The sequence below is a fragment of the Cervus canadensis genome, chromosome 24 (genome assembly GCF_019320065.1).
Source record: "Cervus canadensis isolate Bull #8, Minnesota chromosome 24, ASM1932006v1, whole genome shotgun sequence".
In the NCBI taxonomy this organism is placed as follows: Eukaryota; Metazoa; Chordata; class Mammalia; order Artiodactyla; family Cervidae; genus Cervus; species Cervus canadensis.
The window spans coordinates 42,624,443-42,649,738 of NC_057409.1; the positions used below are offsets into that span (position 1 = coordinate 42,624,443).

At 33.6% G+C, this 25,296-nt stretch overlaps 1 protein-coding gene across 2 annotated transcripts in view; it reads right to left on the bottom strand.

Moving 5' to 3' along the window:
* Positions 1-747: 747 nt before the first annotated feature.
* NBEAL1 (neurobeachin like 1) overlaps positions 748-25,296 on the bottom strand; it is a 78,163-nt gene continuing 53,614 nt past the window's right edge. The window contains exons 27-37 of one of the 2 annotated variants that reach the window (XM_043444554.1): positions 23,175-23,272; positions 20,548-20,664; positions 16,493-16,582; positions 15,076-15,185; positions 14,461-14,633; positions 13,391-13,485; positions 10,029-10,145; positions 9,489-9,650; positions 8,323-8,471; positions 5,715-5,850; positions 748-2,801 (exon numbers count right to left, since the gene is read on the bottom strand). In XM_043444554.1, coding sequence (XP_043300489.1) covers positions 2,700-2,801; positions 5,715-5,850; positions 8,323-8,471; positions 9,489-9,650; positions 10,029-10,145; positions 13,391-13,485; positions 14,461-14,633; positions 15,076-15,185; positions 16,493-16,582; positions 20,548-20,664; positions 23,175-23,272 — 1,349 coding nt within the window. In that variant the 3' untranslated portion in view covers positions 748-2,699. Of the gene's footprint in view, positions 2,802-5,520; positions 5,851-8,322; positions 8,472-9,488; positions 9,651-10,028; positions 10,146-13,390; positions 13,486-14,460; positions 14,634-15,075; positions 15,186-16,492; positions 16,583-20,547; positions 20,665-23,174; positions 23,273-25,296 lie in introns of those variants that run through there. The other variant, XM_043444553.1, reaches the window with a different exon arrangement.

Below are 25,296 nucleotides of genomic sequence, written 5' to 3' on the forward strand. Positions count from 1 at the left end.
TAACATCTAAATACACCAGAATCCCTCAAAGTGTATCTTTTCAGTGATTTTACCTAGCAATTTTTAATTCAGTGGTCTACACTGTTTAAAAGAGGAATTACTCAGCCAAAAGTGAAAGTCACTCAGTCAAGTCAGACTTGTTGCGACCCCATGGATTGTACGGTCCATGGAATTCTCCAGGCCAGAATACTAGAATAGGTAGCCTTTCCCTTCTCGAGGAGATCTTCCCAACCCAGGGATCGAACCCAGGTCTCCTGCATTGCAGGCAGATTCTTTACCAGCTGAGCCACTAGGGAAGCCCTATTCAGCCAAAGCTACTACTATATTTGCTTATTTAATAAACTTTAAGTTCCATTCTTCTAGACTGTTGCTAGTATTCTCAAAGACTTTTCTCAAAATTTTGAGATTTTGGTTTTCACTTTTTGGAAAATGTAAGGATGAATTTTACTGCTCTGAACACCTACTATTGTTCTAGACAGAAGATCTACTGTGAACAAAGCTTCTTCATGTTTGTGCTATAAAATGAACCCTGCTTGTTCAGTTACTCCATCTAAACAGTAGCAAAGTACCAAAAATTTAGGAATTTCCCCCTAATAATCTAAGTTAAACTTTTCTGTAACTTCCAAAGCCAATAATTTCCAAAATAACTTCCAAAACCAGTATTAAATAACCTTAAAAATAAAGAAGGCATCCTTATACCAAAATCTCTAGATTAAATAGGCAAAAGAAACATTTCCAAAGTTTCGATTTAGAAACATTTTTTTAAAAACTTCAACATTTAAAATACCAAAAATCAATCATTTTGATTCTCTTGACTGCAAACCTACAAAATAGGTTTTGGAGGATAACCTACATTTTATAAGATGAAAAATGAAAATATTGATGAATATTTTATAAGAATGAAAAAACTAATAGAAGAAATTAATCTTAATATATCATAATTATCTCTACTGACTTGTTTTGAGGCATTTTTACCACAAATTACTGAAGTCCTCAAAAAAGGAAACTTTCACATTCACAGATGTTCTACTTTATGCTGCATCAGTTTATTTCGGTGTGATTCACGTAAATATAAGTTTTCTACTGATAAAAGAGGATTTTAAATGACTGGAAAGAATATTCTTCTACAACTTTTTGCTAGCTCTTATACAAGCCGATTGAATGTTATCAAATAGTTTCCCTATTACAGAATCCTTCACTTTTCATATTTTTTTACTCTCTCATAGGATTATAAAGAAAAGGGTATTGACAACTGTGGGCAACAGGCAACAGGAGAGGACTGCAAAGGAAAAATTTTTCAAAGATTCAATTGAGAAGACAACTGGATATAAGGAATTCTAAGGTTTGTGGAATAAAAAAAGAATATTATTACTTTAAAAGGTATCGTTGTAAAAAGTCTTTTTTTTTTCCTCCTCTTTTTTCACAGACCCCATTTAGAAAGCCACTCAACCACCCATTCCTAGGGGAAAAAAAGGCAGCTAACAAACAGAATTTCCTCACAATTTTAAGGGATTCATAAATTCTCTCAAAACCTGTGGAATCTCAGATTAAGGACACTCAAATAGTTGTAAAAGCTTTCTGACCCTACTCAAAACATGACCTTACAAAAGTACAAGGTTTAACAATCTCTTTGAATTCTAAAATAAATCTATCAGTACTTTAAAATCTTGAATAGCAAAGCATAATGTAACATCTAGTGATGTATAATAAAATTAATTGTAATCCTAAATTATACATAACATGAAACAGAAATGTGTATTTTTTTAAATTACTATATCTAAATGACTAAGTTATGCATTTCTTTTCAGTCCATCAATCATGTGAAATAAGTAAAAACATAATTATTTGGGTATCATTTCTAACTCCAAAAATTATTGAGGGAAAACATAGTGTTTAATAAAGAAAAAGCCAAGAAATTTTGTACTCTGCATATATAAATTGAGCTGCAAATGCTATACAGGACCCAAATGTCAAAATCATAATTAGCATTTTTCCTTAACTCTACTACTAGTGAAATATATCTGTAAAATGTATCTCTAATTTCTTTTATTCGTACTCAACCTTTATTATTTAAGGATGATAATATGTTGCAATAAATTCTCATTAGTAATATGCTAAGTAGTAGTGGAATGAGCCAATGTACCAGTTTAAAAATACAAGTATGCAACAGACGCTTTTCAAATATTACCTCTGATCAGAAGTTCCATAAATAAATTGTGGATTTTAAATATGGTGGTCAGTAAATAGAATGATTAACTAAAGAATGTATTAAAAGCCATATCTCTCAACTGTCCCATTATCTCTATCTACTCTTTTATTAGAAGTACAACTTATGCTGTTTAGAGTAAGTGAGATGAATCTAACTTCTTCATTTTTAGAAGTTTATTTTTTAAAAAAAGATCTAATTATCCTTAGGAATAAACCACTAAATCTAATCAAATGTCTTTTCTCAAATTCATCTTAGTGTAGACTAAGAATTAATAAGATAGATTCAATGATGTTAACTAGAAAAATTTTAACTGGATAACAGTAATACCTATGACTAAATTTATACATATGCCATACCAAATTTTGGTAAACCCTGAATGATTTTCAGGGATAACAGACCTGAAGCATTTGAGATAGTTGAGAGATGTGGTTAAAGTGACAAAGTGATAAATCAAATTTCAGTTATCCATGACAGAAGGTAGAAATAACAATCACTTGGAATCTTGAGTATTATATTCAGTTTCTCCAGCTGAGATCTGGCTGAGCCGTTTGCTAGATCCCCACAATTTTCGAGAAAGCTGACCTGAGCGCATCTGTTTAAAGTAATCCAGAGAAATTAAGAATAGATGTTATTAAGTATGAGAAAAAATAAATGAAATTAATAAATAAGACAATGATTTTTTAGAGTATAAAATAAATAGGTTTGGTTAGCAGAATCACTAACATTTTAATGATTCTTAATAATAATTAAAGAAAGGCTTTTCTACACTGTCTTTTAGTTGAGAGAGATCAAATACCAATGTATAAATTTTTAAATTAAATGTGCCAGTTATATAAAAATTACAAGACTCCCTTACATTATATATTTATAAAACTACATTTCACTTCATTAAAATAATCTCAAATTATACTTAATCTCTCTAATAAGACACATAGCTTTGAGGATTTTTCTCCTAATTACAGTACTATTAATGACAGTCATAAGAAGAAAGTAAAATATTTTGATGAAAAGAAAGTAATTTTTAAATAGTTTGATCTAAGAAATTTAAAAATTCTTTATCAATAGAATGATAAAAAGTAATTTGGAAAATAAGAACAGCATAAGCTCTTTTAAAGTGAGAATCACATTTTTCCACCATTAAATTTTTTACCACTTGGCACACTTCTTGGAATATAACAATTATTAATCAAAATTAACTGAATCAGTGGGTTAATGCCCCTCTGAAAGTATAACATTTCTCTATCTAACCATATGATTTGTTGGAATTACTTTCCCAAGAGCAATCTGCTTTTTAATGGTGCTTTATATGCTACCCTTTTTTAATGGTTACTTTTCTAGGGTCCATTCATTAGTGATAAAAGACAGGCCTCAAGCAAAGACATTTTGGCGTGTTTGCTTTGCATTTTCATTTCCAGACGTATTTTCAAAACCATTATTTCTATTCATCTAGTTCCACTTTAACATCTAATTTACAAATATGGATTTTGTACGACAGCATAACGTATAAAACTGATACATGATTTAAAAATAATATTAGCCAACATTTTTTACTTTTAGATAAAAATAGATGTGGAAATAGAACTCTTCATAACTACTGATCTATTTAATTTCTACATAAAATTATATAAAATGTCACATAACATTTTAATTATGCAGAATTCTGAGCATTCAATTATATTATTTACTAAAGTAGATCCATAATTCAGCTAATGGGAGATGAATTTCACAAAGATGTAAAAACAGATAAAAAATACTTTTAATCAAAATCTATACACAATTCAAATTCTATTGTTGTAGACTACATAAACCTTTCGGTGAGGACCAAAACCTTATTTGGTAAATAATACAGAACATTGACTTATTAGGCCTATGAAATGAAGCTATTTAGGTATTTTTTTTCCAATTAATTTTTTTAAAATGTGTGTGCACAAGGGCATTTCATTTTTTAAAACCTCAGTAAAATCATACGCTAACAAATTACCTGAGTTGGAGGATGGGCAAATTTAAAGGCATTTGAGTAAACTACAGAAAGTGAAAATAAACATACTCAAAGAGTAATATCTGAGCAGAGTTCTCAAGTAATCATCACATTAGCAAAGGACAGGAGGGAAATCATTACTTGGGAAGTATATTATTCAAGAAACTCTATTACTGAATGTAAAAATGTGTATAATGTTTTAAATGTAAGTGAAATACTGAAATATAGACATGCTGACATTATTTGGGGAACCATTAGGCCTGCAACTAAATGTTGTTGTAGTCACTTTATTACGACCTCTTTTATTAATATCCTGGAAGAAAGTATCTGGCAAAGAGGTTCATATGATCTATAATGGATTTATTATAACCAATGACAGTATGCTATTCAATAATGTCTTCTCTTGAAATAACCCCCATAGATGTCGTATTTTAGATTTCTCAGAAAAGACCAATGATATCAATAAAAATTTATAATGCTTAAATATGAGTCTATGTAATAAATTTTCTAAAAGAATCACTAGAAAAAAAAAAGAATCACTAGATTACTTGGAGTACAGCCACTAAGTTTTCTTAGGAATAGTCTTAGATTTATGATATCTGAATATTCAGTAACTAATAAGCCACTGGCAAATAAATTTATAGGAACTATAGGAAACTCACTGAGAATTAGCACATTATATGGGGATATTTGTAGTTCCAAGTAAAAACCAGGAAGCCACTTTTACAAAAGTACAACTGATATACAATCATGCTGAATATCTGCTGAAATTAAAATAGTTTGGGCAATCCCCTTGTAGTCCAGTGTCTAGGGCTCAGTGCTTTCACTGCTAGGGATCAAGTGGGATCCCTGTTCAGGGAACTAAGATCCTGCAAGCCACACAGCATGGCCAAATTTACCAAAGAATAATAAAGTAAATTGTTTTGATGCTTAGTGTATATTTCATTTTTTATAAATGCTTTTATATCTATTAAAAATGCAAGTGTGTGGTTTTAAATCTAGATTTGGAAAGACAGAATAAAAGAACTTTCTTACTCATCTAGAGTTATAGATAAAAACTGCTAAATATGTGATTTCAATAATATAATAACTATCACTCTTAACAGCATTGAAATAAGTATACTATCAAGGGTGAAACAGATCACCAGCCCAGGCTGGATGCATGAGACAAGTGCTCGGGCCTGGTGCACTGGGAAGACCCAGAGGGATGGGATGGAGAGGGAGGCGGGAGGGGGGATCGGGATGGGGAACACATGTAAATCCATGGCTGATTCATGTCAATGTATGACAAAAACCACTACAATACTGTAAAGTAATTAGCCTCCAACTAATAAAAATAAATGGAAAAAAAAAACTATCACTCTTGAATACTAGCTTTATTTGCTTTCATTTACTGTACTTGGAAAAATCAAATTTGTTTTTCAGTTTGTTTATCCATAATGGAGACGTCTGATTCAGCTGGATTAAAGAAGAACCAAGGGAATCCCCAAAAGTACGGGAAACTAAATCCGTGATGCTAGGTTTTACCTCAGCTGGCTTGCCAACACCCACTACAATCAATTTGCCATCTTCTAATCCTACAAGAATATGGCTATATTCTTTGGTTACACAAACACAGTGGATAGGCGATCGCATGGCTAATGGGTTGATGCTGAGATTCAAACTAGAAGAGAAATAAAAAACACATAATTACACAGATATACAATGGATTCATAGAACTTTATAACTGGAAGATAACTTAATAGTCATCTAATTATACATTCTAATTTTATAAATGTAGGAACTTAAGTTCAGAAAACCTGAGTGACAAAAGAGCCGACATTTATAGCATTACTCAAAATACTTAATACAGTTTTTCTCTATTTCCAACATCTGTTTGCCCTCTAACCATTTATATGTGCTCTCACGAAATGATTAACAAATGAAAGTTGGATAAACAAAAGGGTAATAGCCCAAAAAGTGTGCTGGTGGGGAATAAGGTCAATAAAATTGGTATATTTGCTTTGTCATAAAGGATGCAATATATATTTTAAAATATAATGTGGTATAAAGATGTAACGTGCCATTATGAAAAATGCTCACAGCTTTTATGATCAGAGAATGAAGAATTTTAGATGTACACACTATGCTCTAGACTAACTTGCTAAAAGAGTCCATTAATTTCTTCTAATTTGGGATTCTCCTAACAATACCCCAAAATCAGGGCTGTAATACAAAATGTTGGAAAGATATTATTGAAATGTAGACTTAATGCTCTACCACATGGGAAAGAATGACAAAAATGAGAAGGAAAATATAAAAATCAAAAGTGATATTGATACAGAAGTGATTTTGATATGAAGGCAGTAAGAGAATACTCTGGATCAGGACACTATTAAGAAGAAAGGGTTTAGGGAGGGGCCAAGATACTATGAGGCATATAAATAAGTCACAGTAAGTTGTTTAAAAGAGAAGAAAAGAAAAGAATGTATTTGGGCATGCAAGGGAAAACAGTGCTTTGTGAATATAAGTTGTTAAACATAAAGAACACCAAACTTAAAAACATATTTACTTTACAAAGATTTTTTCCTTCACTGGGTTAAATAACAAAAGACCTTCACCAATTTTAAACACACATATACATAACATGAACAGATGTTCATGAAAAAGACTTTAGCCTGAAAAAGACTTTGATTACAACTGAAAAAAATATTTTAAACCCAACTTTACAAACAACTCAAACAAAAAATGAGCAGAAGATCTAAACAGACAATCTCTGCAAAGAAGACATAGTGATGGTCAATAAACACATGAAAAGATGCTCAACACTGCTCATCATTAGAGAAATGCAAATCAAAACTATAATGAGGTATTACCTCATACAGTCAGAATGGCCACCACCAAAAAATCTACAGACAATAAATGCTGGAGAGGATGTGGAGAAAAGGGAACCCTCCTGCACTGCTGGTGGGAATGTAAAATGATACAGCCATTATGGAGAACAGTATGGATATTCCTTAAAAAACTAGAAATAAATTCACCATTTGACCCAGCAATCCTACTAATGGGCATATACCCTGAGCAAATCACAATTCTAAAAGAGATGTGTACCCCAGTGTTCACTGCAATACTATTTACAATAGCCAAGACATGGAGGCAACCTAAATAAATGTACATCGGCAGATGAATGGATACAGAAGATATGGTACATATACACGATGGAACATTACTCAGTCATAAAAAAGAATAAATCTGAGTCAGCAATAGTGAGGTGGATGAACCTAGAGTCTGTTATACAGAATGAAGTGAGAAAGAGAAAAACAAATATCATATATTAACGTGTGCTGCTACTGCTAAGTCACTTCAATCGTGTCCAACTCTGTGCGACTCCATCCCTGCGATTCTCCGGGCAAGAACACTGGAGTGTGTGTGTGTGTATATATATATATATATATATATGATATCTAGAAAAACAGTACTGATGAAACTATTTTCAGGGAAAGAATGGAGATGAAGATGTAGAGAATGAACTTGTGGACACAGCAGGGGAAGCAGCGGGTGGGAGAAATTGAGAAAGGAGCAAAGATATATATCTGGTCAAGTGTAAAACAGATGGCCAGTGGGAACTCACTATATCACTGAGGGAGTCAGCACGGCACCCTGATAACCTAGAGGGCTGGGCTGAAGGCAGGGGAGGGAGGCTCAAGTCGAGGGGACCGTATGTATAATTACGACTGATTCACCTTGTACAGCAGGGACCAACACGACACTGTAAAGCAATTTTCCTTCAATTAAAAAAAAACCCAACCCAACTTATTGCCTAAAAATCGAAGCTATAGTTGGATATATTCCCAAATCCATAATGCAGGCTTGGCACTTTGAAAATTGGGTTTTTTTTTTGGCTATTTAAAAAAATTGTTGTAATTGTGGTAAAATGTATACAACATAAAATTTTCTACATGTTTAAAATGTACATATAAGTTTTATCTACTAATCCAGAAATAATTTAGCTTCCCCAATTTTTTTATAGTTACCAAAAAAAAAACATGTTCATAATAAATGATAAAAAGATTAGAAATCTTAGATTACAGATTTTATTCTCTGAAAATACTACTGCCTTTTCCTAAGTGATACTTCAATAATTCTTATTATTTACCTGTGGAGATCTCTTATGGACAGGAATCCTTGTAAGCTGCCTGTGACAATGTGCTCTCCAATTATACATATATCTGATACTTGTTCCTTCAGGACTTGGGACCCTAGATGCTTGCCATTTACAGAAAACAAATGCAATGCATTCTTATCCTGCAAAGATTAAAGAAAACTTAATGATCTTAAATTAAAACTGAGTTTCAGAACTGTTAATTAAAACTATGACTAATAACAGAACGATGACTGGGTTTAAAATTCTGGAAAAAAACATATACTTAAAGAGAAAGTATGTAGACAATATTGCTAAAGTGACTTCAATCAGATTGCTAAGTAAATAAATATTAAACAAGAACTCTCACCCCTCCAAAATAATTTTTAAAAATTCTCGTAATTTTTAAAAAGCTTTATCACTGAAATGAAATAAACATATAAAATTCATGGTTTATTTATACCCTGCCTTGTGCAAAAAGAGTAATTTCCATCTAAGCTTATGAACTGCCACACAATTAGAAATTATTTCTGAAACCCTATAGGCCTATAGTGCTAGTTAGTGTTACTTGCTCAGTTGTGTCCAACTCTTTGGGACCCCATGGACTGTAGCCCAACAGGCTCCTCTGTCCATGGGATTTCCCAGGCAAGAATACTGGAATCGGTTGCCATCTCCTTCTCCAAAGCCTATAAAAAACCCTAAAACAAAATAAAAAATGAGGCTAATATTGTGATAGGGAATGAACAAATTGCATGATGGAAGGAAAATACTCTTTTAAAAATACTGTGCTCTTTCCTTCGGAGAAGGCAATGGCACCCCACTCCAGTACTCTTGCCTGGAAAATCCCATGGACGGAGGAGCCTGGTTGGCTGCAGTCCATGGGGTCGCAAAGAGTTGGACACGACTGAGTGACTTCACTTTCACTTTTCACTTTCATGCATTGGAGAAGGAAACGGCAACCCACTCCAGTGTTCTTGCCTGGAGAATCCCAGGGACAGGGGAGCCTGGTGGGCTGCCGTCTATGGGGTCGCGCAGAGTCGGACATGACTGAAGTGACTTAGTCAGCAGCAGCAGCTCTTTCCTTCTTCAAAATGCCCCATATGTACACAATGTATACAATGTGGAAAGGAGAAGCCAATCTCATTAATGGTCTAGCCGTACTGCATGAAAGTGTTATATACCTTGAGAGTGGTACTTTCTTCAATGCTGGAGTAGATGACAACATGTCCTTCCCAAGACACAGCCAAATTGGGAATGGTCAGGAGCAGAGAACTCTCACAAGGCGGTCGTAAAGTCCGCATGTACTGACCCTTCTGAATGGTATGTATAATCACAGTGCCATCCTACACACAGAAAATATTAGAAAATAAAAACAGAAAAAGAAAAAAACTGAGCAAGAGAAAGAAATATGGGAAAGGACCTGAGAAAATGGTTATTCCATCAAGGAATAATACATGTACTTTAGGAAAAATTCCAATCTTGAAATTTCAAATGGTATTTTATTTCATAAAATGGCCTTCTTTTAACTAATAAGACCTGTGAAATCCACAAATAGAATCCAGTCTCTTTAAATTTTTTCTTGCTGTATTCTTCTGCTTCTGCAAAGTCCTGGACAAACTTAGCATAACATTTCTATGCTTTCACCAGTTCTCCTATATAACATAAATATTGTTTCTGAATTTGCATAAAAAAAATCAGTATTTTTACAGGTACAGTCTTACCCGTGATCCTGACACTGCCATGTCTAGCTCGGTGCTGATGGCGACGCTCAGCACCTCATCAGAGTGTCCGTACAGAATCTGAAAGGGTTTGGATGCTAGGCCCACAGGAACACCTCCCTAATATAAACACAGAGAAGCAAAGGTCACTCTCTTGTACACTATTTTCTATAAAAAAAAACTTAAAAAAAAAAAAAAAAAAAAAACTTATACTGTATTTTAACTGTCTAGTCACAAACCAACACTGCAACTAGCTCTTATCACTAAGTCTATTTTCAGAAGTACTTGTTCTTGGGTTTCTCCTTGGATTCTCAAATGGTTCTCAATCTTTTCATCCTCAAAAATATATTAATAATATGAAGAGTTTCAAAGTTGATTGCTTTGGATTAATTTTAAGACAAGTGTATTGTTCGCCCTTTACAGAATTATTCTTCCTTTGGGGGAGAAGGAAATGGCAACACACTCCAGTATTCTTGCCTGGAGAATCCTGTGGATGGAGGAGCCTGGAGGTCTGCTGTCCATGGGGTCGCACAGAGTCGGACACGACTGAAGCGACTTAGCATTCGTGCATTACTTCAAAGAAACCTTTTCTATTACATCTCTGAATACTTTCTTTTTTATTTATTGGAGTCCTATTTCAGGGACATCAATTATCTTTATGCTGACTTGTCTTTGATTTCTATAACTATCATTCTTTTTCTAATTGCTTTTGTTGTTTCTATTTACTTTGATTACCTTAAATCTTTCTTCCATGCTAGTAATTTGATTTTTCAGTCACATTAAATTTGTTCTTTGCTTTTTCTGCTTTGGGTTTATTTATAATTGTAATGGTATTTATTTTAATCTCAGTTTGATTCTTCTGCAATCTCCCTTTCATTTTATTATGCTAGTTTATAATTTCATCTTTGAGGTCCTATTTTGTTCAGTTAATATTATTATTCTATTCCTCTAATAGCACAACTTACTACAGGCAATCTCTCTGTATATGAGTTATTTTCTTTATCTGTTTGTAGCATGCTTTGTGTGGTACAGTACTTTCTATGATACAGAATGCTTGAGTACTTGCCATGGTGTTTGATTTATGATTACCATGGATAAATGTCCAGACTTTCTACCTCTGTTACACAATGTAGATGAATTCTCCCTGACACTCTATTACTTGGGTCATATCTGTCTTCCTCTAAGAGTATCAGTCTGAGTGCTTACTGTACTCCATCTAATTTTTAAAAGTCAAGTAATTCCTATATTATTTAAAGAAGATGGACTCTTCCCAAATTCATTTTATAAAAGTTGCATATCCCAATGCTAAACATGCAAAGATAGAACAAAAACAGATTTCTTTCACATATAAGTAGAAAAATAAAGTACTAGCAAAGAAAATCTTGCTGTAAAATATAACAAGACAGTATGAAGTATATGGGTTTATTATAGAAATTCAAGGATGGTGCAAAACTAGGACATTTCCCAACATAATACATTATTTTTTTTTTTTAAGTAAAAGAAAAAGTTATACATTAAAAAAGGAAGAGAAACTGGGAAAAATAGCTGAAAAAAACATGATTAGGACTACTAACAAAATTAGAACATGGACTGTGGATCAGATAAAGTTATTGTATAAATGTTCAGTGTTTCAGTTTTGATAATAGCACTGTGGTTATCTATAAGAAAGTGTTTGTTCTTAGAAAATACACACTGGTGTGTTTAGGTGTAAAGAACATAAAGTCTCCAGCTTTTAAAATGTTCAGGAAAAAAAAATAAGATGGGGAAAAAGATAGGGAGAGAATGCTAAGGCAAAGGCAAAAATGTACTACCTGTATGTCTTTTCTGTAAACTGAAATTTTGTTAAAACTAAAAAGTTACCAAAAAAAAGAAAAAAAGAAAGAAGGTAACTACTGAAGTATAAAAAAAAAACACAAAACCCACAGCTAGTGAAACCTAACAGCAAACAGTATACTAAATGGTACAACAGTGAAGGCAAGTTCATCAAAATCAGATATTAAGACAGGAATGCTCACTATAATTTTTGTGCTGTATTGTATTCACTAACAATGTAATAGTGTAAGGAAATGAAGTAATTAGTATATCAGAAAAAGTAAAGAAAATTACCATTATTTTCAGATCACATGAATGTGTATTTACCCTGTTTTCAGAAAATTCAAGAAATACTAATAATTTTGGTTAGATAAAAGGATTTGGTAAACTGATTAGGTACAAGATAACTGTATAGAAATCAATAACTTCTTTAGCAGTAGTCAGTTAAAAATAAAAACGATTTTTAAAATTCCACTGAAGCAGTCATAAAAAACGATAGTTAAAAGTAAACATAACAAGTACAGGACCTAAATGGGGGAAAAATTATTAAAAAATTTTACCAAAGGACATTGAAAAAAGACCTGAAACAAATACAGAAAGACATTTCCTCTTTTGTGATATGAGTAATTATAAAATGGCAATCCACACTAAATTAATAGAAAAATTAAATATAATTTCATTAAGACTAAAATGAAATTTTTTGAGGACAGTTAAAATATTTTTAAAGTTCATATGGAAGAATAAAAACTCATAAAAGAATAGCTGAGAATCTTTAATAAAGGAAACACAGTGAGAGATTTGCCTTACCAAATATTAAAACTACTAAAATAAAGTCATTTTGATGTTGACACAGAATAGATATAGAAGAAAGGAAAATCTAGAAAAAGATTCAATTCAGTGGGTAATCATTTGTGTTGGCATAAATGACCTTCTACTCATAAATAAAAGCATGTATTTTTATATTCTATATTGTTACATAATATATATAATGTATATATATAAATAATACATATATTAAATATTCTATATTATAAAAATTAGAAATAAAGATCAAAATGTAAAAAAATAAGAAAAGTATTAGAAGAAATATTTTAGATATTTTCATAAATTTGGAGAGAAAGCCTGTTTATTTTTCTAAGCAAGGAAGAAAATCCAGAAGCCATAAAGAGAAAGACACTTCCTTGCATCAACATTATCATGAGAGTACTCAACATGGTTGATGAAAATTCTAAATTTATAATTTCCAGTTTTTCCACTTGAAAGGAAAATAGGAATATTATGTAAACAAAGACAAGAAAAATAACCATTTTTCTAGAAGAAGTTAACAAGGAGCTATCTTTGGAAAGTAATACAAGATAAGGTCATGAATCAGGACAATAAACCTAGAAAAAAAGTGGTGATTAAGACAGAACAGAATGAGGGGTAAAAGAGGGCAAAGGAGCTCAAATAATCATTCAATGTCAGAGAAAAAGTCATTGTCTATTAAGACATCTCAGTAGTATTCCCAGGGAGAATTTCTGATCTAAACCCAGACTATTTAAATGTGTGACTACCTGTTGGGTAATCTGCCATATCATACAGGTAGTATCTCTGGAACCAGAAATCAAATGTATTCCACAGTAATCTGTAGCTAAACAAGTCACAATATCTGTAAGAAAAAAGAATGTAAAAAAAAAAGAAAATGAAATGGCATAGTTTGACTGGAACAGAAATACAGGGGCAATTTTAGGTTATGTTCAAACTACCACTAAATCAGTTGCTCTAGCAGGGAGAAATGTAGGGATGCCACTGGAAAAGCGCTGGGAAAGAGTGACACAGGAAAGGATGTCACTCAAATCACACAGGAGAGCCTTCTTTGCGGCCACCTTTCTTCAAGGGTGGCGACTAGACATAAGGCAAGATATGCCTGTCAGAAGCTTGCCGTGAGTTTAAGTAGCTTTAAATGAATCCCCACTTACTTTGATACTCTCCTCTGTCCCTCACTCTCTCATCTCCATTTACCTGCTACTACTACCAGAACTACAATCCTACTGAATATGTGTCCCTAACCAAAATTACACCATAAGTTCACAATATAAAATATATTTTTCCTGAACTGAAAAAACCTGAGCTAAGCAACATCTTGGAAGTCACTGCTATGGAATTAGTAGCTGACTCTATTTCCCTTTCTTAACAGCTTTATTGGGGGAAAAAAAATCTACTAAATGATTTATCCTTACATTGAAAAGATTGAGATATTAGGAAGCACCAGATTAAGCTATATTCAACAATTTTACCTCTCTCATGCTTTACCACTAACAAAGTAATAGAACAGGTGACTTCTTATTCAACTATGAGAGATTTTTTTTTTTACCATTTTGTCATAAAATTCTTATTCTATCAATCAATTTTTTCAAAGACTTACCCTAGCATCTTTCCAATACTGTGAAGCTGTATTTAATTTATATGATGTTTAGTATACCCAAAATACATTAGACACTCTTAAAGAATATTCATAACACTCTTATCAAAAAGTTCACTCAATTTCAAAGGTAAAATTCATGCCTTTTATAATATAAGAGGCACGTACTATTATGGTTAGAAATCAAAAACAAAAATTTGGGTGGGGGGAGTTAATGCTTACCCATATGTCTGATATTGTGTGAAACAAGTTTGCCTTTTGTAAGTGACATCACTTGAATGCTATTATCCCAGTGTCCAGCACTAAAAAGCAACTTCGCATCATGTGATACTATAAATAGCTTAGAAGTGATCTCCAGCCCTGGAGCAAAAGGGCCATTCATACTACGCTGAGTTCTGTAAACACAATTAAATATTAGACGCTTCTGTAAAAGATCATTTAGACTGATATCAATGATTTTTTTTAATCTCGCCCAAAAGAAATAAAAAATATTTCTGTTCAAATGTTCAATTTGAAATATCTATTAATAAATGATACATTCAGAAAATACATTAATCTTATTAATATTAATTAAACAAAAATATATATAACAATATAGTCTCAAGGATTAAGTGTAAAGGAAGTGGGATTGGTGAAGGCGTGAAAAAGATTTAAATCTTGACTTTCACAACCAATTTAGTAAGACTGTCATTTCTGTAAATAGCCTCAAAGGATAAAGACAAGATAAAGGGATGTCAGGAACAGAAAACTTGGGAGTTGGAAATTTTAATCTATTTGCTTTTCCTGGCAATAAGATACTAAAGGTACCTGTTTTGTTTTAAATGTCCATTTACTTACTTAGGATTTGTCACAGTTTGATCCCTGATGAATGTAAAGTAATTAGAAATGTTTCTGTCATATGGCAGCCATCCATGGGTTCCAATAATGTAATTCATGCTTACTGTTATCTGGAAAAGAAACACATGAGGACAAACCTTAAATGAAAAGATTAAAGAAAGCAACACAAAATAACTAAATGCCCACATGATGTTATTAGCATTCGTCATTTAGGGAATAGTGCAGGATTATGTACTTAAAACATGAGACTCATTAAAAAAGTCTTAAAATAATTCAAATGGTTAAAAAGCTCATTGTTACCCTACTACAAAAAAGTTATCCCAATGCATCCTCCTTTAGTAAGATTATTTTCCTTAAAATTTCTTAAATACTAGCATCTATTAGTTGGCAGTCAGAAGAAATTAAGGATCAAGTCTTAACACAAAAATAAAATGCTTCTCATTTAGAACATAAATTGTAAGCAGAATTTATGAAGAATTGTTAAAGAGGTCTCCTTTTAGGAGGGACAGTAATAGTAAATATTTACATTAAAAAATGGAAAGTTTTTCTCCCCTTTGATAAAAGTGACAGACTTCCAAAAAAAAAAAAAATTCAGATAACTTAAGAATTCTGCCACTTAAAAAAAGTACTTATTATTTTTGTTAATCTTTGAAGAAGTTTTATCTAAGCAATCACACAATAAGCATAATTAGAAAAATAGGTCTAACTCTGGAATCTCTACTGTTCACTGTGCTATGTTCAAATTCTTATCATCTCTAAGTGATAAAATAAGACAGACCTATGTTTGGTCAATTTGCTAGGGTCCCAGATCCCTTACTTGCTAGCTTTGTGACTCTGAGCAAGTGACTTCTGAGATTTAATCCTCATCTGTAAAAGGGAAATAATAATCGTGCCTATCTCACAGGATTGTTAGGAGAATTAAATGACAAAATTCACATACTCACTAATATGTCCTGCAGGTGATCGGACCTTTATCAATTTTGTATTATATCTCATTTTCACTGCTTTATGATAAATTTTAATATCTAATAAGATGCTATAGCATACTTCTCTTATACAAAATTTCCTGGTATTTTCACATATGTATTATTCCAAAATAAGTTTAGAATTACAGAACTACTTAAAAGCTATGTAAATAAAAGATACATTTTTATACTTGGTCAAATTAATTCTATAAAAATTTTATCTTTTTTTTCTTTTTTTGGTCATGTTCAGCAGCATGTGGGATCTTAGTTCTCCAACCAGGCAACTGGGGATGAAACCCATCCCCCATGCAGTGGGAGCATAAAGCACTAACAATGGATGGCTACGGAATTCCCTTTTAAAAGACTTTAAAAAATTTTTATTTTCTTAATTTTTTCAGTAAGTTCTAATGGATATAGACATGGCAGTCTGAAAAAGGTATAAACCAACTTACCAGTAACTCAGGACTTCCTTGTGACATAAAAGAACGAGACTGATTTTTGGGAACAATTGCCTTTACTAGTGGAATACCATCACTAATTCCCTATAAAATAAAGGATAGAGGTTTTAGTGGCTGGTTCCACTATATCTTTATTAAATACAAATTATTGAAAACTTCTATTTCTTTAAATAAAGATAAACCCTGTAATATAGCATTTTACTCTATCCCAAACATATTACCAGTTAATTTAAAATACAAGAAAGGAATTTTATATAATGGCATCCTTGACAGTTCTGAAACCCATCCCCTTCTTGTATTCCACTACCCTGCTGTTAAACAAGGATGCAGATTTCAAGGAGTGTCAACCATTTAAAACAGCCAATGATTTAAACTCTTTCTTTTTCCCATGCATACTGACATGAACATAAAGTGGAAAATATAGACTTTATAAGAAAACATTACTCAAATGAGTGAAATGGAAAAACTAGTTATATATTATAGACTTTTCCTTTTGGGTTTATCGTTCAAAAAATAGATCTGTTCCATTACCTGAGGAGCCACAACAAAAGCCAGAACAAAAGAACCAGAAAATAAAGACACTCATTGGAAAACATCATTTTATTATTTTATCACATTATTACCATTATTACATTACCATTATTTTAAGGATTTGAAGTAAGTTTCTTGATGTGAAAATAGTTCATAAATTACAGTTAACATTTATGAGGTAAATTATAACCTAATATTACTAGGTACAAACTACACGCCAGGTGCTTTTCTAAGAGGTTTATATGAACTAATTAATTAATTATAACAATATGAAGTTAGAATATATCTTTTCTCTTCATACTGTGAATTAATCAAGAGAAGATGACTGACATTTCAACAAGCATAAATGGAAATGAAATCTGAAGAAATCCATTTAATAAGCTCTTGCTCCCACTGCTACATCAATTTTCTTCACCATTTTAATACCTATGAAGAGACCTAAGAGAGGCCTTCTCTTTTTGTATGAGTGAGTGGAAAACACCTTCTTGTACGATGATGCAAAGGGATTAACAATTACTGGTACCCAAGGATATCAATTGCATTCTTTATCCTAATCCAGATACCGGCCCTAGGAAAGCTACCATGTAACTTGGGTGCAGAGAGGGGCAAATGCCACTGCACTGCAGATAGAACCCAGAATGTATTACACTATAAAAATTCCTTAAGTGATTAGACGCAGTGAAAATACTTATCAGAATTACATAATAAATATAGTCTTACATGTTCATCAATTTAGGGGTCAAATAGGAATTTATGGGATACTCTATGTATAGTAAAAAGATAACATAGCAGAATTGAGACTGCTCTCCTTAGGAAGGCTGTGTGCAAGGTTGGCCATCGGCTGGCATCAGGGAACTTGGCAGGCAAAGAATTCCTTACATGGATATAAAACTTATCTTCAATGATGCATGTGGCTCACTATGTCTAGACTGTTTATACAGACAATCGTCTAAATACCTGCTTTTCTTTGGGGAGTCTAGAATTTGGAATGTGCTAGGCAGAAGTGGAAGGGATGGAATTCCAGTTGAGCTATTTCAAATCCTAAAAGATGATGCTGTGAAAGTGCTGCACTCAATATGCCAGCAAATTGGGAAAACTCATCAGTGGCCACAGGACTGGGAAAGCTCAGTTTTCATTCCAATCCCAAAGAAAGGCAATCCCAAAGAATGCTCAAACTACTGCACAATTGCACTAATCTTTAATGCTAGTAAAGTACTGCTCAAAATTCTCCAAGCCAGGATTCAACAGTATATGAACCGTGAACTTCCAGATTTTCAAGCCGGTTTTAGAAAAGGCAGAGGAACCAGAGATCAAATTGCCAACATCCGCTGGATCATCAAAAAAGCAAGAGAGTTCCAGAAAAACATCTATTTCTGCTTTACTGACTATGCCAAAGCCTTCAACTGTGTGGATCACAATAAATGTGGAAAATTCTGAAAGAGATGGGAATACTAGACCACCTGACCTGCCTCTTGAGAAATCTGTATGCAGGTCAGGAAGCGACAGTTAGAACTGGACATGGAACAATGGACTGGTTCCAAATAGGAAAAGGAGTACGTCACGGCTGTATATTGTCACCCTGCTTATTTAACTTACATGCAGAGTACATCATGAGAAACGCTGGCTGGAAGAAGCACAAGCTGGAATCAAGATTGCCAGGAGAAATATCAATAACCTCAGATATGCAGATGACACCACCCTTATGGTAGAAAGTGAAGAAGAACTAAAGAGCCTCTTGATGAAAGTGAAAGAGGAGAGTGAAAAAGTTGGCTTAAAGCTCAACATTCAGAAAACTAAGATCATGGCATCTGGTCCCATCACTTCATGGAAAATAGATGGGGAAACAGTGGAAACAGTGTCAGACTTTATTTTTTTGGACTCCAAAATCACTGCAGATGGTGACTGCAGCCATGAAATCAAAAGACGCTCACTCCTTGGAAGGAAAGTTATGAACAACCCAGATAGCGTATTAAAAAGCAGAGACATTACTTTGCCAACAAAGGTCCATCTAGTCAAGGCTATGGTTTTTCCAGTGGTCATGTATGGATGTGAGAGTTGGACTGTGAAGAAAGCTGAGAGCTGAAGAATTGATGCTTTTGAACTGTGGTGTTGGAGAAGACTCTTGAGAGTCCCTTGGACTGCAAGGAGATCCAACCAGTCCATCCTAAAGGAGATCAGTCCTGGGTGTTCATTGGAAGGACTGATGCTGAAGCTGAAACTCCAGTACTTTGGCCACCTCATGCGAAGAGCTGACTCACTGGAAAAGACCCTGATGCTGGGAGGGATTGGGGCAGGAGGAGAAGGGGACGACAGAGGATGAGATGGCTGGATGGCATCACTGACTCGATGGACATGAATTTGAGTAAACTCCAGGAGCTGGTGATGGACAGGGAGGCCTGGTGTGCTGCGATTCATGGGGTCGCGAAGAGTTGGACACGACTGAGCAACTGAACTGAACTGAACTGAGGCAGAGGGTACTTCAGTGACTAACCCCCGGTAAATATGCTGGGTGCTGAGTTGCTAATGAGCTTCCCTGGGACACAAAAACATGTCCCATTTTACTACCGGAAGAAATTAAGTACCTTCAAATTATATGTAGGTACAAAGCCCAAAATATTTACTATCTGGCCCTTTAAGAAAACATTTACCAACCTCTGTTTTGTTGCATAAGAGTTACTGCACGTTCTATGTACATCTTCAATCTATTCTTCATACTTTTTTATCATTTTTCTTCTTTCAAAAGAGTTAATATTATCTGTTCTAACCACATTTATAGGTATGAATGCATTTCACATTCACATTCTGAACTATTCAAAAGAATAGCTGACCCTTCAGTAACTCAAGGGTCAGGGATGCCAACTCTCCATGTATTATATATAATTTATAGTCAGCCCTCTGTACCTGCAGTTCCTCCTTATCTGCAGTGCTGCTCTACAAACTCAACCAACCAGAGATTATGTAGTACCTCTAGTACTTACTATTGAAAAAAACCCATTTATAAGTATACCCACACTGTTCAACCATGTATTGTTCAAGGATCAACTGTAACTCAATATGTATATTTAAACATTTGAATTTGAACATACTCTTTCAAGAACTGCATTAACCACTTATCTTGCTTCACTGACTATTCCTTCTGATATTAGCAGTTAACAAGTTGACTCATGGGCCATGTTTTATATATGAATAGACACTATAATTACGAGTTATTTTAGATTTCCTCTATGTGTCATCTCAACTGACACAAGAAGCCATTTAAATCAAATTATCCTTTCTTCTTACGTTTCCTTCAGGAAGACATGAAACTAGAAGAGAGAAAGCCAGGAGAAAAAGTTCAGCAGCAAACAAAAGCGTTCAACAAGGTTGTTTAAAAAATTCTAAGAACATAAAAGTGAAAAATTATTTACTATTTTGGATTAAGAGTTAACACCTATACTCTCCATTAAGGTATAAAAGGAATGTGGAAGTGTATAGAAGTTATAGAGAAAATCCATTGATGTTATCAAGTTGGAGATTACCTCTATAAAAAATGACTTGAGTTCAGGGAGGTGTTGAAATAGGTTAAACGTTGAAGTGTCTGTTTTGGCTTGCTTCTGTACTGCTTCCTCTGCTGATAATCTAGAAGGGTGTGGTTCCTTAAAAAAAATTAAGAAAAAATAATTCATAATTACATTAAAACGCCTCTCACTATATTCCCTCATACATACTGGACTCTAGCTTCAATGGATTATATTGTATACACTGTTGACAACTTGAACTGCTCAGACAATTTCCTCAGCAGAGTTCAGCTCTCTTCATTCCTAGAGAAACCCTACTTCTACAGTCTTTCTTACTGATACCTCCCTTGAATTTCTAAGTCAAAAGTAATTAATTATTCTCTTTCATTATTTTCCTCTGTACATTATTTAGCATTTTATTCAGTACTTATTTCTTTTTATGTTGGATTATATATAGTTGGTTATGGTTTTTTCCAACCAGACAATAGGTATCTTAAAGTAAGAAACTAAATCACATTCAGTTTTGGATTTTAAACATGTAGAAGAGTATCATAAATATGGTACATGCTGATGTATATATAGTGGTAAACTTAAATGGATTATTCAAAAGTCAAAGTTTATAAAATGGGTGAATCTTTATAATTCTTGAAATAAGATCTGAATGTCCATATTTTTGGAATTGAATTACAGATATTGCTGTATTGCTTTTCAAATAAATTATTATTTCTTAGATTTTATGTCACAAACAAAAGACAGTATCACCTTTTTAAATAAGAGAATTAAAAGTCAAATTAATATTCCAATGCCACAGTAAAATGCAGAATGGAATTCTATCTAAAGAGGATGCTTCTGTCTCTACTGTAAAATATCACTGTTGTTCAGTCACTAAGCTGTGTCTGACTCTATGCAACCCCATGGACTGCAGCACTTTTTCCTGGAGTGTGCTCAAATTCATGTCCATTGAGTCTGTGATACTATCTAACCACATCATCCTCTGCCGTTTCCCTCTCCTTTTGCCTCCAATCTTTCCCAACATCACGGTCTTTTCCAATGAGTCAACTCGTTGCATCAGGTGACCGAAGTACTGGAGTTTCAGCCTTATCATCAGTCCTTCCTGAATGGTCAGGGCTGATTTCCTATGGGACTGACTGGTCTGATCGCTTTGCAATCCAGGGGACTCTCAAGAGTGTTCTCCAAAACATTAAATCATGGGAAATAGACCTGACAGCTCTAATTCAATATTTAGCTCTCAATTAACCATGTGAGTATTCACTTTATTTGAAATCAAAAACCGATTTTTAGTGACTTTTTTAATCATAAAAACTAATTCACACTACCTTTGTTAAAAAAAAAAAAGTTAAGCTGCTGCAAAATTACTATAGAATCTATTTCAAAGTCCAATCAAGTGTTCTGTTATTCTGTTACTTTTACCTGACTGTCAGCAGATAAGGTTTAAAGCACCGATTTCAAATATGGATATTCTATAAAGATCAATATTGGAGACTTCAAATAAACTGTTGCTCATGAACAGTAACAATTATAAAGCTCAGTCTGATCAATGAATTAATAAAGTACATCTATAAGCCAGAATTCAGATATAACTTTGTGATTATAGCTATGGAGATGTCAATTCAACAAATATTTACTGCACACAAATTATATGCAAGAAAAATACAAAAATGATTAAAAGAAGGTTATTGCCTTTAACATAGCTATAATATAGTGAGGCAGATGGATAAATAAACAACTAAGTCAGAAAATGTCATAATTAGGATATAAACAACAAACCACAAGAACTGGAAAAATGATCTACAAGTTCAACAAGGGGGCTTACAGCTATTAATTCAGAGGGAACATGGGATGGCAGAAAGACTTCGGAGTTAGATGATCAAGCATCCAAATTCTGCCTCAGTCTCATTCTAGCTGTGTAAAGGTGGAAAAAGTACTTGACTTTTCTAAGGCTAGGTATTAATTTCTATGAAATAGAACTTTATCATCTAAAAAATAAGGACAATTTTTGAATATTTACTGTGAGGGTTAGGTCTTAGCACAGTGGTAGCACAGGACAGTATCAACTTAATAAATGTTGTATTATTATGTATTCTTCATTTCTAAATTCACACTAACAAAGATAAAAATGTCTTTGAGAACTAATATTAGACTAACTTCTATGAGAATTTTTTTTCCTTCTCTCTCTCTCCTTTTTTCCCTCTGCGGACAAACAGGGATCGAACCGGTGGCCCCTGCACTGGCAGTGTAGATTCTTAACCACTGGATCACCAGGGAAGTCCTCCTTCTCCGTTTAAACAAAGAAGGGAATAATAGCTCCCCTGACAGTGGCCTTCAACCTCACCTTTTCCTCTCAAGAGGTAACTAAACAAAGGCGACTGGCTTTTTGAGTAAATATAAATCATTTGTGACTCAAGAGAAATTGATTGAATATGTGGATTTCGACTGTAATAGTTTGTTATTCAAAATAGGAAGAATCATTTAAATTTACTTTTTTTTAGTCACAGTATAATTTTTTTCCAAATTCTAGATAATTCTGAAATGAAGTTTTAAATCATAAAATTATTGAAAATACTGGTAGTACTATTCCTTAGCAATTAAATTCTAGACTTATGTAATTAGTAACTTTTAGGCTTTACCTTTAACAGTTGACAAGGTGTTTGTCCAAAATTGTTAATCATCCCTTCTAAGGCTTTTCTTTCCTTCTCATCTGTTAAGGCATCCAGATCCACAGCTCCTAAAACCAAGAAAGAGAAGCCAAAACAGTGAAAACAAATCAGTAAGCCACGCAACTGTTTAAAATATCAGAGACTGATTAGTATATTTTCAACAAAATATTCTGAATGGAAAGAAGTAAAATTTTTAAAAAATCAGTAACACTTCAGATATTAAATATGCATAAAAATAAATTCCACCCACTATTTACAACTAAAAAGGTTTTAAACAAAAGTTAACTATAGAAGTCTCTATAAAAGTCTATAAAAGTTTCTCTTGGAAAAACACACACTATACTCATTGTACACCTGATTGCTTTCTTCATGATAGTTAAGCTGAAACAAGTGTAATAACCACACAAAAACGCTGCTATACTGTCTGTCTAATAAAAGTTGGGAAAAGTGATGTTCTGGCAAACTGATTATACCAAGTCATACTCAATAGGGATTGTTACATGGCTAGTATTTGACCGAAGTAGGTAATGTCTGATTTCAAAATCTATGCTCCTAACCACCATGTTATGCTACCTCCCTACAAAACTGTTACCAAATGAACCAAGTAAGGTAAAGTCTATTTACCGAAAGTCAAGTGGGCTCTGTTCAATTCACAAAACTTCATACCATTCATGATCTTTAGAACTAATAGCTCTACGGAAGGATTAGAAAAGAACTCCCGGACTTCCCTGGTGTACAGTGGATAAGAATCTGCCGGCCACTGCAGGTGACATGAATTCTATTCCTGATCTGTGAAGATTCCACATGAAGCGGTGCAACTCAGCCCGTGTGCCACAAGACTGAAGCCCATACGCCCAGAGCCTGTGGCCCACAACAAGAGAAGCCCCTGCGATGAGAAGCCCGTGCACCACCCCGAGAAGCAGCCTCTCTCATAACAATTAGAAAAAGACTACATGAGGCAACAAAGACCCAGTACAATCAAAAATAAAATAAACAAAAATATACAGAAGAAATTCTTCTTAAGCCTTTCAAAGCCTTCAGAAAATGCACTTGATCCTGAGTTAGACATCAGAATGTTGTTTACTTGCTAAGTCACATCTGACTTTGCAACCCCATGGACTGCAGCACGCCAGGCTCCTCTATTCTTCACGATCTCCAGAGTTTGCTCAAATAATGTCATCTTATTATCACTGGAAAATATTTCATTCATAATTCTAAAATGTCTTCTATAAAGTGTGTTAACAATTTAATACTGTATATTCAGACTTGCCCAAACAGGACACATGGCCAGAGATCAAAATATTTAATACCACCAATATTTGATCCTTATAATTTGATTTGCATATATGTACTTAACTATTGTTTTTTTTTAAGCAGCACTCTGGAGAAGGAAAGGGCAACCCAGTCCAGTATTCTTGCCTGGAAAATCCCATGGACAGGGGAGCCTGGCAGGCTATAGTCCATGGGGTAGCAAGAGTCAGATACAACTTAGCAACTAAATAACGAACACAGCAACAATGGCAAATATTTACCTCTTATTTCCACCAGTACTCAACCCAACTATTTATAGCATAAAGATGAAGCAGCTTCGCCAAGGCTTCTCAGGATATTACTATCCAAAAGGGTTGGGGTTGCTCACACTTAAAAGACGTATGAGGCCTTGTTATCTCAACCTTTACATTCATTTTCATTCATCCTAAAGAAAACCTGTTTAGAAGTTCTAGTACACATTTGGAACATAATAATTCCATGATAGTTCATAAATTCTACATGTCCCTTCAAGAAAAATATTGTGGTTATTTCTGTCATCTCTTCCTAGCTTTAAAGCATCTCAAATTCCTTATGTAAGATAGAATTTATTTGATTAAAATATTTTATGGAGATATTTTCCATTCAAGTTTAAAGAGAAGTTCAATCTTCTATGTTAAAACTAAGATGAAGTTGACTATGAATCTATGATAAGAGATAATATACAGCAGATTTGGTGCTGACAACTCATTATATTTTCTTTCCACTGAGGCCAAGTAGATTTCATTCTCCATATTTTGAGTCAAATCATGATCAAATGGATGTTTAAATTTAGAGATGGGAT